We start from the raw sequence: 14559 nt of genomic DNA, 5'->3' as shown, positions 1-14559 counted from the left end.
CCCCGCAGCCTCCCCCACGTGCGGTCAGGCGATGGACACTGCAGGCGGTGATAGCCAGCCCCACCCCCACGCCCCAACTCCCACTGCCACATTTTGGCTTCCTCCTATCTCTTCACATGCCTGGATGTGCCGGGGCACAGGGCTCCCATCACATCTGAACGTGCCCCATCCGCATGCCTATGCACACATGCGATGGGCTTGCCTGTGTGCCCACTGGCTGAGTCTGCTGATCTCTATGCGGAGGTCTGTATATATGGGCATGTGCACATCGTGGAGATGAGTATCCGCACTGCGCACGTCCCTGTGTGCACACGGGGATGCCCGTGTCACAGATAGGTAATTGGTCAGGGCTGATTTCACCATGCACTCACAACCCGACAAAAAATACCTCCATCGACACTAATCATAATTTACAGCTAGGCACAGTAAGAGAACTGCTGCTTGAGGGCGTATCAGAGCGGCTGGAAGGAGATTTACTTGGTATATTTTGACATTGGATGTGGATAATTTGTGGGTTAATTTGTGCTTTAACTTTCTGAATCTCAACATCCGCTGTCATTAAATAATTAGTCTGACCCCCCCAGAACTTCCTGCAACTGTGAGCATTTAAATATCAAAACAGCTTAAAACTAAACATTGCCATTATCTGCTGCAATTATAAAAAAACAACTGCCCAGCCCAAGCAAGAGGTTAGAAACATAAGTGAAACAGACTGGACTCACCCTCTGCAGGGTTCTCCAATTTAGCTTTGTCCCATTTCGCTGAAAAGGCCCAAATAATCCCACCTCCACCCCGCAAAAAGGCCTTTCAGCTCCCCCGGGGAGATGGCTCTGCAGCCTGACCGAGCTCAGTAAGGCTGATATTGGATTGTGTGGCTGCATGTGCTGGGAGCGTGTGGCTCCATGTGTCTGGCTGCACATGCAAGTCCCTGTGTGTATCTCCCATGTTCACACACTCACCAGCATGCGACAGAGCTGCATTACGGACCATGAACGTCACGGCCAGACCAAGGGTTCGTTCCAATTTTTGCTCAGTTTGGGGACCACCCAGAGACTTTCGCAGGCCAGGCCCAGGCCTCTCCCCTGCAGTGGTGAAGCTCCCCATTCCTGTGCTGAGACCACAACAGCTGAGTGGGCTGGGGCAGCTGGCAGTTCCTGCTCACCATTTCAGGCACACTACTCAGCGCAGGGACCAGGGAGAGTAGCCCAAGGGGCTGACTCACATCCTCGCTCCCCCCCTTCCCCAGCAGAGAACAAGTCCTGTTCGGTGCCCCGCATAAGGCAGGCAGTGATGGAGAGCCCGCTGTCCTGTAACCGGGGAGCACCAGGAATAGCAGCCACGGCAGAGTGGCTCAGGAAAGGATGCCGCTCCTCCCATCCCTAAACAGCTCCCCAGGACTTAGAGCCCAGGAGGAAAGGTTAAGCAGGGGCCTGGCCTGCATGCCTGAGGCACCCACAGGGCCCTGCATGCACCTCAGCGGGAGACAGCGTGTGCAATTACCACAGCAGCCAGCCCTACCTGAGAATGGTGCCCAGCCCGGACCGGGCTGCAGATAGCGCAGCAAGGAGCAGCTATGTCACCTCCTCCCATTCCCGTGCTAGCAGGTTTACCCTTCACCCTTGGAGAGCGCAGGCTGTCACCGCTGCATGTGAAATCCCTGCGGGACTGGAGAATTGCCTTCCTCCCTCGCTGGGGTCCCAGCCCCCTGGGTCGGGGCAGTAGGGGGCACTCCCATTTCATGACAGTCCTGATACCCACCATAGCCACGACGGGAGTTCCCTCGGCTGTGGGAGGAAGCCTCTACGCATGTGCCCTGGGCCTTCCCCAGCCCTCTGGCACACAGCCCTGCTCAGTCACTGCCCTAACCGCCAAGGTGCCTCCTCCATTCAATCCGCCCCCCTGGAGCTTGCTGCTGACACTTCCCCAGCAGGGGGTCCCCCACCCCGGCGGAGACCATGCCTGGGCCAAGCGCTCGGCTCTGCACCCACAGTCTGCCCCTGATGATAGGGCTGGGCTCCAGCCTCTGCCCAGCCTGGGCCTGCAGCTCCCTGTGACAACGGGAGAGGGGGACAGACGGCTTGGGAGCGGGGAGGAGCTGGGCAGAGCCCAGAGAAGAACACAGCACATACCTGAGCTGTTGCAGGTCAGCAGGCTCATGGCTTCTGGCCCAGGAACTGGGTGCCTCTGGCCTCCACTGACACAAGCTCTACAGCCCGTTTACAAGGCATCCCAAGCAAGGAGGGATTCCCTGGAGGGTCACCATGGGAGGCAACAGCCCTGAACCCAGGGCAAAGTAGCTCTCCAGCACCCAAGTGCCCTCCAGAGCATGCAGGAGCCCCCCGCTCTCTGCTGCCCGCTTGAGACCTGAAGGGGGCCTCAGGCTAGATTGGAAATCCCTCCCCACCTCGGTTCTCTCCCTCCCAGCCTGGAGGGTCACTTCCTATTGCCATGCCAGATAGATCATTTTATCAGACAAGAGCCCAGAGCCAGGCCAGCTGTGGCAGGGCCAGCAGAGCTCAGAGCCCGGAGAAGCTTAGCTGAGCAAAGGATGGATGAGCCAGGGCAAGGCACAGAGGGGCCAGCCATGCTGAGAGCAGGTGCAGAGCAGAGACTGTAAGCAAGACTCAGGTCTGAACCCCACAACCGAGAAGAGACACTCAGCTGAATTCTCCTGCTTTGGATCCCAGCTCTGCCCCGATAAGGGATGCGCCAGAACCATTCCTTCACCCCCACATACAGAGCTCAGAGATCCCAAACCTTACAGAGTAGCTTTTGCCCCAGCAAAGCCAGTGTGGGTATGGGCTGTCTCTGCCCAAGGAATTCTGCCCGCCTGGCTTTGCCTCAAACTGCTGCACCTGTCCTTAGGGGGTGGGGGTGGTGGATTCTGTGTACCCCCCAAGCCAGCTGAGACACAAACATTTCCCACAGCCCTCCCTGCACTTGCTCTTTTACAGGGATGCTCTTTACAATGTGCAGCACCCTTCTAGGCCATTTTCCCCAGGTCCCACATGGGATCCTGGCCTGGATGCATGAAGTCATGCTGGCTGTAGCCCCAGGTTCGCCAGCAAGCTCCTCCACGTGGCAGCTGTCCTTTCACAGCCTGGTGTTTTTAAGGGCCAGGGAGTGCTCCCAGCTGCCCTTTGGACTCCTGTCCTAGGAGAGACAATGAGATTGACAGCAGCTGCAGCCGAAGCTGGAGGCAATATGTGACTCAAAGAATTAACTGGCTGGGTTGCACCAAAATCAAGGTCATGCTGCTTCCCGGGCTCCCCTGCCTTGCTCAGGGGCCTCTCCTGCACCAATTCCCCACTGCAGGGTTCTCAGCATGTCACACCCAACCTGCTGTTCCCATTTCCTCTGCTAAGTCACCTGAACACCTCTCCCCGATGCCTCCTACAGGCAGCAAGGAGCCGTCTCCACACGGGGCTGGAAGAGGCTGGAATTGGGGTCGCTGTGGGTCCCCTCCCCCAGCAATCCCACACCGTCTAAAGCAGAGTTTGTTATTACAAATCAATGCCCTCCATTATGTTTGTGGAACTGCAGCATTCCTGCCCCCCCGCCCGGCTGCCCTCAGGGCCTCGCTCCCTCTCCAGCCTTGCAGAGGTCACCATGCAACACAACAGTGTTTCGCAGCACACTGCCTCAGTGCTGCAGCTCTGTCTGTCCCATGGGCAGGCGAGCAGGTGCTCCTGGAAAGGCTGCTACCATGCTGCAGGCTCAGGCCAGGCCCCCAGCCACCTCCTGAAATGACGCTGTCCTGGAAGGGTGAGCGAGCAGCCCTGTGCCAGGCTGGTGCAGCTCACCACGAGCCGTCTGTGTGCTAGCTGGGCTGGTCTCTCCGGACGTCTGCACGGCAACAGAAGACCCACGGCCCAGCCGCCACTGGCCTGGGTCAGCTGACTCGTGCTGGGGCTGCAGAGCCTGGACTCTGAGATTCCATCGGGGGCAGGCACGGAGGGCCCAGCCCAAGCCCAAACGTCCCCGTGGCTACTGTGAGTCTCCCAGCCCAAGCCTGAGTCAGCTAACCAGGCTCTGAGACTCACTGCCAGGGGGTTGCTGTAGTGTAGATGTTCCCCCAATGGTCACACTCTGCAGCTCTAGCCCCTGCTAGGGCTTCCCTGGCTGGGTTCCCAGCTGGCCCCGGGAACGAGTCCACAAAGTAAACCCCGCAGAACAGACACAGTAGGTCCCAGCAGGCTGTGCCGAGCGGGCAGACCCTTCCTAAGTGGGTGCAGGCTAGAAGGGAAAGGGAGGAGAGCTGGGAGGGTGCAGCATGAGAGAGGAACAGGACCAAGCCCCTTGAGATGGGAGTGGGGAGAGAATGCAGGGAGAAGCGTCTCTCCGCACAGCATAGTGAACGCCCTGGACAGAGGGCCCCGGCTGGCTTCCCGGAGAGGCACTGCGGGGTCAGCCCCCAGGACAGCATTTAGGGCAGCCTGAGCCAGACACGACCCCCCCTCCCTCCCCACACACACACGCAGCAGGGGCCCAGGAGGACGTGGCTGGATACTCTCTACCTGCAGCTCGCTCTTCGGCTGGGCGCTGGAGGCCATGTCTGACCCTGGGGATGTCCGTCCAAGGGCGAAAGAGGATGCAAATGGGGACGCGGTGCTGCTGGGGCTCATTAAGACGGGCCGGGGATGGCCCTGGCAGAGCTCCGCCCTCCCAGAGAAGCCGAGCCCGGTGGCTACGCAGCAGAGCTCAGGGAGCTGCCACTCCAGAGGTGCGCGTGCTGGAGATGCCGGCGCAGGGCTCTGCCATGGCAGTCGCCGGCGCACGGGGAGGGCAGCTGCCTGTGGCTCCCATCGCGGCCACCGTGGCCCAGCCACACGCTGCCCAGCTCGCTGGCGGGAAGGCAGGAGCTGACGGGGCAACTTGCCAAACAGTAACGCACGTCCTGAGCCACCCAGCTATTCCAGGGAGCCACAGACACTGCCGGAGGCCGGGGGGAGGAGAGGGGTTCTGAACAGAGCCAGGGACAGAGGCAAGAAGATATCCTTATCCCCAGTTCAAGATGGGGAGGCCAGGGCAGCTAGCCCCACCACTGGCTCAGGACAGACGGCCCCACCCCAGCCCAGGCTGCGGGGCGGCTTTGGGCTCCTTCGCTTTCACTCCAGCACCACCCTTGGCAGCAGCTGGCAGGGTGAGGGGCAGCCCTGCGGGAAGGTGGAGAAGCGGCAGCGGATGGTGCTGACCTAACCTGAGGCCGCTGGGAAGAACAATCTGGCAGAGCCCGTGGAGGCCTGGGCTGGAATGTGCAGAGCATTTAACCAGGCTGCGCAAAGGTTAATGGCTGAAGAGTCAAAGCCCAGGAGGCAAACCAGAAAACTGGCTGGGGAGCAGGAGCCAAAGGTGAAGCCCCCTTGCTGAAAGGGCTGGCTGAGGGTCTCCCGGGCCCTGTTGCTGGGAGCTGCAACCAGGCTTACACATGAACCTGCTGCCTTCACAGATCATTATTCAGGTAGCAGTGTCATGCCCAGGGAAGTTAGGAAACACCAGAATTATGGTTTCCTGGGTGACCCTAATTCGGCCTCCTTGTGTGTCTGTGCTCTGAGACAGCCTTCGTTGCATGCCCATGCTCGATTCTTCCCACAGGTTCCTGCCTCCCTCTGCGCCAGGACAGACGAAAGGGCAGCCTGCGATTCTTTACCCTCGTCGTTCAGGGCGTGGCCTTGGTGGTACCAGCACCCAACCCGGAGTCTGCCCTGTTTCCTTGTGGGCTCTCCCACGGGCGCTTGCTCAGAACCAGAGTATCGAGTGTGTCACTGGGTGAGGAGAGCCCAGCATCACCCCAATTCACAGATGGGGAAGAGACAAAGGGAGTGGCCCCATGCAGGGAACCAGTGACAGAGTCGGGATTCGCACTCGGGACCTGTCCCTCCAGAGTGTGCTGAGAGATACTGAGTGCTCCCAGCTCCCACTGATGGCAACTGCAGCTGGCAGTCAGCAGCTCTGCAAAGCTGAGCCCAGCTCACTCAAGAGGCACACAGATAAATGAGCCCCCCCACCCCAATCAGTGGCTACACTCCTTATACAGGTGGAAGGGAGGTGGCGGCGTAGGAGCCCCACCACAGTACCACCCCAGGGGAATCCTGAGGGGGCAGTTATGGTGGCTTTCTGGCTGCTTTATGCAAAGTGCAGGGCAGCCATGGGCTTGGGCTGAGTTAGCTCTGATTGACAGCAGCAGGAGTGAGAGGAGAATCAGGCTGGTTTTACAGGACTCTCAAACTGGAGACAGAAAATAGTGATGAAAATGCAACCAGGCTCCAAAGGATCCGGCTGGTGAGCTGGCAGACAATGCAGTGGGGAGCCCTCGGGACTCAATGGGGACTGTGAGACCTTCTCAGAGAGTAGGGTTTGGGGCCTGCGGAGAGGCTCTATAACCATTTACTTGCTGCCAGTGAGAGCCTGGCTGTAAGGCCCATAGGCAGCATACAAAAGCCAAAGGGCTGAGCCTGGTGTTGCAGAGGGGACTTGGGGGCCATGGTGGGGATGGTGTCCCTAGCCTCTGTTTGCCAGAAGCTGGGAATGAGCGACAGGGGATGGATCACTTGATGATTCCCTGTTCCGTTCATTCCCTCTGGGGCACCTGGCATTGGCCACTGTCAGAGGACAGGATACTGGGCTAGATGAACCTTTGGTCTGATCCGGTGTGGCCGTTCTTATGTTCTTATAACATTCAGGGCCCAGAAAGAGCAGTGGGAATCAGTGGCATTGCCCAGTGTGAACAGAGTCAGCTTCCCACCAGATGACATGATGGAGTCCAAGGGCAGCAGAGATGCAGATAACAGCTCTGTCGGTGTGTCCACACTAGGAAAGGAATGGGAGTTCTTCCCACCCACTGGTTGGCCTGTGGGGCGATCCTAGTGAGGAGAAGGCAGCATGTACACAGTTCACCGCACTCTGCTAAGACGTGACCACTGCCTTGTCTTCATGAGGACTTTACCCAGTGTGAGTTACCGCAGCTTTTCCCGGAGTGTCTGAGTTATGGGGGCTCCAGTCAGGAAAAAAGAAGGGACTCGGAGGTGACAGCAGGGGGTGGAGGGAAATGGTTCACTCTATGAGGAAAGCAGGTGTAACGATGCTGGTTCTGGCGGGACCCAACGGAGAGTGTCAATTCAGGACAAATTGCTTAGAGCAGGGCAGTCACAGCCCCAGGCTGGGGTTTCTGTGCCCACCAAGGCAAACCAAACCAGCCAGACAGAGAAGACTTTGGTTTTACCCCACTGGCTAACCACAAGTCATCCAAGCAATTCCCTCAGACACTCCAGTTTACCAATATCACCACCAGTGCCACTCGTTATGGGGACGAATGGTTATGAAAACCAATCCCCCAGTGAAAGAAAAAAGGTTCCCTCGATCCCAAAGGACCAAGCCCCACACACAGGTCAATATACAAATCAGATCTTGCCCACAAATCACGCTGTTGCCAATCCTTTAGAATCTAAAATCTAAAGGTTTATTCATAAAAGGAAAAAGATAGAGATGAGAGCTAGAATGGGTTAAACGGAATTAACGACATCCGGTAATGGCCAAGTTCTTGGTTCAGGCTTTTAGCAGAGATGGAATAAACTGCAGGTTCAAATCAAGTCTCTGAAGAACATCCCCAGCTGCGGTGGGTCTTTCAGTCCTTGGTTCAAAGCTTCAGTGTAGCAAAGTCCCTCCAGAAGTAGGAAGCAGGATTGAAGACAAGATGGACGAGCTGCAGCAGCTTTTTATAGTCTCTTGCCATGTGGTCTCTTTCTTTGTCCCAAGGACGAGCTGCCCAGCACATGGCCTGGAAACACCTCAGAGTTCTGTCCATAGGCAGGTCCCTGCACACCTGGCTGAGTCCCAAGGCGTGTCTGCCTTCTCTCAGTGGGTCAGTTGTGTCGCAGATGGTCCTTAATGGGCTATCCAGCAGGCTAGGCAGAGCTGACACCAACTTGTCTGGGGTGTCACCCAGAAACACAGCACAAGTTTGAACTACAGACAGTACAGAGCCAATATTCATAACTTCAACTAAAAAATGATACACACATATAGACAGCATCATCATAACCAGCAAACCATAACCTTGTCTTAGACACCTCATTTGACCCCTTTTATATAAGATTTGGTGTCACTACAGGACTTTGGTTGCAACAATGATCTATATGGTCCCAGATTATGTCAATAACATCACACCCTCAACGCAAAATTGATGCAGGAAGGGATGACACAAACATCACTGACTGCATCCCAAGAGCTTCCCTCCTTGGTTCTGTCTTACTACAGCAAGTATTGGTGTATAAGAGAAATGGTTTATCAAAGTCATGTTCAATAACATGATTGAATCTTTACAAACTCAAGGTAAAACTTGGTTAGAACAATAGCGGATTGGATCTGCTTTTGCAGCATGGTTCCTGTAAGTCTCATGTGATCTTGCCAAGACCTAAAGAACATAACTACTTTATCCATACAAGCTCTGGCAAATGTTTGGAACCTAATTAACATCAACTTAATGTAGATATTACTGTAGTTTACAGTACAGGAATCTTGGCATTTAGCCATGAAAGCAATATGGTAGTGTGCCTCAGTTTCCCTTTTCATACAGCATATCAGGTTTGGAATGTCTTTTCAAAAGTTTCAGTACTGTTTACAGCCCTTAACTGTGAAACATCAGTATAACAAGGACTTTTAACACAAAGTGTGTTCTCATGTATTCCTTTTACCACGTTCAAGGGATTTTCCAAAAGATTAGGCATATTGTACATTTTTACAGTTTTTGGTAATAGCAACATATTAGTTACCAAAATTACCATGAGCAATAACAACAAATTCATTGCAAGTGTCCATCTACATTCATGTTTGTTATTCCACACCTTTGGCTCAATACTATTGGGGTTTGGGCCTTTTAGGGTTAGCCTGTGGCTTCCCTTTGCAAAATTAAGTTCTCTTTTTCCTCCTTGTCCTGAAGGATCAAACCCTGATTTCTCTTGTGTAACAGAATTCACTGGCTGATTGGGTGTGCTCTCTGCGCTAACAGCTATTAGCTTCTTCTCCCTGCCAGCCAAGTAATTTGCATTACCACAGATAGGAGCCAGTTCACCAGTTTTCAGATCCTTTGCTGCTACCAATTCCAAGGCTGGGCTCTGTCTTAAAGAGAAACCATCCATTTTCACTAACAAGCCAGACTCAAAGTTCTGCTGTCCTTCCCTTACCAACCTCTGCTTCCACATGGAATCTCAGTTAAGTTCACTGAGAGAATACAAGTCATATCCAAAGCGTCTAGAGATGAGAGTAGACCTGCCATCCCCTGCATTCTCGAGAGATTAACTGCCCAGCTGTTCTACTCTGCAGACTCAGCTACCCAGTCTTCCCTCTGAACCTGAGACACAGTCTGTTCACTCACAGAATCAGCATGGAGACATTCCTCTCTCAACAACCTTGTCTCCCCAACAAGCTGGCCAAACCCAGCCACTTGGTTATAGGACTCTTCAACTTCCTTAACAGCTTTCGCTTCGTCTGAGACCTTCTCAAAGCTATCCACACTGGATCTTTCAAAAGGAAAGTCAGTGGATCCATTCACCACAGAAAATTTCTGTCTGTTAGGAACTGAAACTTTCTTGGTTAAGTTTCAGAGTAGCAGCCGTGTTAGTCTGTATTCGCAAAAAGAAAAGGAGTACTTGTGGCACCTTAGAGATTAACAAATTTATTTGAGCATAAGCTTTCATGAGCTACAGCTCATGCTCAAATAAATTTGTTAGTCTCTAAGGTGCCACAAGTCCTCCTATTCTTTTTTCTTAGTTAAATCACTTTCACACCCTTCAGTTGCAGTAAACTGCTTGCAAAGACTCCATGAGGATTCCTTACCCTAAAAGCTTTTCTAAGCAGCAATTCAACCCTCACAGAAATTCTGCCTTTGCCCTCTTCACCTAGGGCTTGCTCTAGAGGAACACGTCCCTGAGCAACAACAGACTCATTCTGGGTCTCCCTTACATCCAGAATCACCTCTGAGCCAACTGCACTATTCTCAACCATCACAGGCTGAAAGGCCCCTTCTGTCTGCTCCACAGACAAAGAGCGAGAGACACTTTCTCCTTTCCCAGACACACAGCTTGGGATCTCATTTCCCTTGTCCCAGCTCACAAGGCTGTTCACAGACAACTGCTTGGAGACCGGGGTAGCTCCCTCCACAGGCAAGTCAATACCCCTGACAGACACAGGCACGTTTCCTTCACTGTCACAATTCTCCACCCAGCTAACAGGTAAGGTCCAGGGACACTCATCTTCCACTCTCCTCGCCTTCCCCCACTGCTGACTAGACACAGCCATCAGCTCACAAGGCTGCCTAGGCTCATCCCAAATCTCCTTCCCAGGCACATTGCCACTCCCCACAGATAAACTGCTCCTCTTCTCACTACCCTGAGCTACTTCCAGCAAATCAGTTACCTTTTCCAGGTTCACTTTTATAAGCTGTACTAGCCAACAATCCATCACCCATCAAAAAATCCACCCTTTCCTTTCTCAGTTAGGGCTTCAACCTGACCATCCACTTTCATCTGCTCCTGAAAAACACTGTCCTGACCAATGAGTTCTTTCTGTGCTTGATCTAATTCCAGATTCACCTCTGAGACACTAGACAGACAGTCAGAAACTTCATTCACAGACAAACAGCTACTTTCCAAAGATAAATTTTTGGAAAAACCCTCCACAGACACAACTTTGGGATTCATCCTCTCCTGTGCCTGGTTTGTGTTAACTTGACTGAACATAGCTTTAATATCATTTCCAATCATAAGATCTTTAGGGACTGTGTTCTTCACTCCCACAACCCTGGTGCCCTCAAATCCCTTCCGTTTAAGGTGGATTTTAGCCAAAGGCACCCTGACAAAATACTCAGATAGGGCTACCACAATTACATTTTCTTCTCGCCAATAATCTTCCTCCCTGACAAGACTTGCTTTAACCAAAGTAATATCTGCTGCGGGGTCCCTCCATGCCATACACCTCACTCCATTCACTTCTGCCCTGCTAATAAACTCTGCATTATTTTTCCCATATTTAGCTTTAATATGAGTTTTAAGGTCAAATTCTTCAGAGACCACAGAAACAGCATTTGCACACAGGGCACCAGCGCTGGGCTCTGTGTGGCTTGCCTGTGAGTTTACAATAACAGGATTAGCATTTGCCATGGCATTTGGGGTTGCTGGTTTTGGGTCGCCCTTCAGGGTTCGGCAATCTGGTCTCACGTGACCCAGCACAACACAGAGATAGCATTCAACCTGTTTATTCTTGTGGTGAGAGTTCCTACCCACTGGGCCCCCATAGAATCATAGAATATCAGGGTTGGAAGGGACCCCAGAAAGTCATCTAGTCCAACCCCCTGCTTGAAGCAGGACCAATTCCCAGTTAAATCATCCCAGCCAGGGCTTTGTCAAGCCATGAGCTCCTTTATAAGAGTCAGGGCCAGGTTTACTTTTAAATCCTTCCCCCTTGAACTGGGGAGAACAGTGATTAATTTCCCCCTGGGGTTTATACCCTTCCCGAGCCCTGTTTTGGGTATGGGCATCTGCAATCTCTGCAGCCCGTAGGACTGACTCAGTCCCTATCACACACAGCTGCTCTCACATGGTCAGGCACGATGTCTAAGAACTGTTCCTAAGTTATTAACTCCAGCAGTTTTTCAAAACTGCCATGCGTCTTTACTCCCACAACCCACTTTTTAACAAAACCCATCAGCTTATGAGCACATTCTACAAAAGTACAATCATTAGACATTTTAAATTTTCTAAACTTAACCCTGTAAGAATCAGGAGTAATCTTGAACCGCCTCAACACAGAATCTTTAAACCGCTCATAATCCAAGGCTTCTTGTTCCCCAATTCATTAAATACCTCCCTGGCTTTCCCTGTCAGCCTGGTCAGAAGGACAGGCATTTGCTGATCATCGGGGATCTGGTACAGATTGCAGAGGCGTTCAGAAGTAGACAAAAACTCCTCTATGTCCTCAGTATCGTTGTAAATGGGACACATCCTCTCCCAGTTCTTCTCGTGGCGGTTGGGAAGTGGAGTACCAGGTGGAGATGACTTTCTCCGCTCTTCCATGACTTGGAGCTGAAGTCTGGCCATCTCCTGTTCCATCTTGTGAGTCTCCTGTTGCCCGTCAAGCTTTCTCCTCAGCCACCAGCAGCTTCAGACGCCCCTTAGGAGCTTTTTCTTCTCTCTCTGCTGCCTCTTTCTCTCTCTCAGCAGCTTCTCTTTCGAACTCAGCATTCTTTTGCTTTTTCAGCAATCGATGCAGATGCTAGATTCCATTCACGCTCAAGTTGCAGTTTATTTGTTGCCTTTTGCACTCTAATTTTTTCTGCAGCTTCTGTAGCCTCAGCTAAGGGCTGTGCTCCTGCCTCCTGACCACTGGCCACTAACAGATTTCTCAGTTCTTGATTTGTAGCTTTCTTTCTAACGCTTATTCCCTTTTCTGAGCACAGATCTTCCAGGGCTTTTTTGCCAAGGCCCTTATATGCTCTTTGCTCACCCATTGCAACTGCTCTTTAACCAACCCAACTCTCAATACTAAAATTCAAATTTGGATAGCGTGGGGTTCTGACCCAAAGTTTAATTGACCTGGTTCTGTGGATCCTAGCACGACTACGCCACTATAATGATGCTGGTTTTCTGGCGGGACCCAACTGAGTGGGCCAATTCTGGACAAATTGCTTAAAGCAGGGCAGTTACAGCCCCAGGCTGGGGTTTCTATGCACACCAAGGCAAACCAAACCAGCCAAACAGAGAAGACTTTGGTTTTACCCCACTGGCTAACCACAAGACACACAAGCAATTCTCTTAGACACTCCAGTTTACCAATATCACCACCAGTGCCATTCGTTATGGGGACAAATGGTTATGAAAACCAATACCCCAGTAAAAGAAAAAAGGTTCCCTCGATCCCAAAGGACCAAGCCCCACACCCAGGTCAATATACAAATCAGATCTTACCCACAAATCACGCTGTTGCCAATCCTTTAGAATCTAAAATCTAAAGGTTTATTCATAAAAGGAAAAAGATACAGACGAGAGCTAGAATGGGTTAAACGGAATCAATGACATCCGGTAACGGCAAAGTTCTTGGTTCAAGCTTGCAGCAGTGATCGAATAAACTGCAGGTTCAAATCAAGTCTCTGGAGAACATCCCCAGCTGTGGTGGGTCTTTCAGCCCTTGGTTCAAAGCTTCAGTGTAGCAAAGTCCCTCCAGAGGTAAGAAGCAGGATTGAAGACAAGATGGACGAGCTGCAGCAGCTTTGTACAGTCTCTTGCCGTGTGGTCTGTCTTTCTTTGTCCCAAAGACAAGCTATCCATCCCATGGCCTGGAAACACCTCTGAGTTCTGTCCATAGGCAGGTCCCTGCACACCTTGCTGAGTCCCAAGGCGTGTCTGCTTTCTCTCAATGGGTCAGTTGTGTCGCAGATGGTCCTTAATGGGCCATCCAGCAGGCTAGGCAGAGCTGACACCAACTTGTCTGGGGTGTCACCCATAAGCACAGCACAAGTTTGAATTACAGACGGTACAGAGCCAATATTCATAACTTCAACTACAAAAAGGATACACACATATAGACAGCATCATCATAACCAGCAAACCATAACCTTGTCTTAGACACCTCATTTGACCCCTTTTATATAAGATTTGGTGTCACTACAGGACTTTGGTTGCAACAATGATCTATACGGTCCCAGATTATGTCAGTAACGTCACACCAGGGGACATACAAACCCCTTCAGGCAAACAACTCATCCCTAGGGAGAGATCAGTCATGCGCCACTGGCATGACAGCTTGGACGAACATGGCCCCCTAGCCATATGCAGCAAGTTACTTGGGAAAATGACTGAGGCAGAGTCATGGGGAGATAGACGGATTCTGTTTCTGGAAAGGATGGAGAGGCCTGGTGCAACAGCTTTCTCCTTCTCCGAAATAGCCTTATGTCCACACAGCCCCATGCCCTCCCAGAGCTGGCACACACTCAGGAACACACGCTTACAGTCCCTCGCCCACAAGCAAAGGCAGGCCTCTAAGCTCTCTCTACATCCAGCACCACTGAAAGGCAGCCACTTCTGGGGTGGAGGATGGACAGCACAAAGCACAACAGTAGGGGCAAGCTGGCCTAGAGGGCCAGGTCACCCTCTGCTCTAAAGAACAGGGTGATGGCATCTTCAGTATCCATGCTGGGTGGACAGGGCACCTGAGGAAAGCTAAGCTGACAGCCAGGGTCTCACCCTGGTTTGGGGTGGCAGGGTGGGGAGTGGAGCACTCCATCTTACACAGGAAAAGCAATCAAATCATGACGCTGAGCACTTCCGCAATCCCTCCACGCAGGGAGCTGACAATACCTTACAGACATTCACCTGCTAAGCCCTCTCCCGCACTGTGGGGCAGGATCACGATCCTCATTTCACAAATGGAGAAACTGAGGTACAAAGAGGGGCAGTGACTCGCCCAAGGTCTCCAGGGAATCAGTGGCAGAGATGGGTCTAGGAGGAGCACAATGTCCTGACTCCCAGTCCGGTAATCTGACCTCAAGACCATGCTGCCTTTATGAGC

General features: G+C 52.4%; 1 protein-coding gene across 4 annotated transcripts in view; it reads right to left on the bottom strand.

Annotated features, from left to right (window-relative positions):
• SEPTIN4 (septin 4) overlaps window positions 1-14559 on the bottom strand; it is a 70856-nt gene that overhangs the window by 44065 nt on the left and 12232 nt on the right. For 2 of the 4 annotated variants that reach the window (XM_084650872.1, XM_084650874.1), the window contains exon 1: window positions 4518-4582. The exons of the other annotated variants lie outside the window; for them this stretch is intronic. In XM_084650872.1, the coding sequence (XP_084506998.1) occupies window positions 4518-4553 (36 nt within the window). In that variant the 5' untranslated portion in view covers window positions 4554-4582. Of the gene's footprint in view, window positions 1-4517; window positions 4583-14559 lie in introns of those variants that run through there. 4 annotated transcript variants of the gene reach the window in all.

The sequence above is a fragment of the Lepidochelys olivacea genome (genome assembly GCF_965140295.1).
Source record: "Lepidochelys olivacea isolate rLepOli2 genome assembly, chromosome: 17".
Classification (NCBI taxonomy): Eukaryota; Metazoa; Chordata; order Testudines; family Cheloniidae; genus Lepidochelys; species Lepidochelys olivacea.
This window is presented reverse-complemented; position numbering and strand designations above follow the sequence as displayed.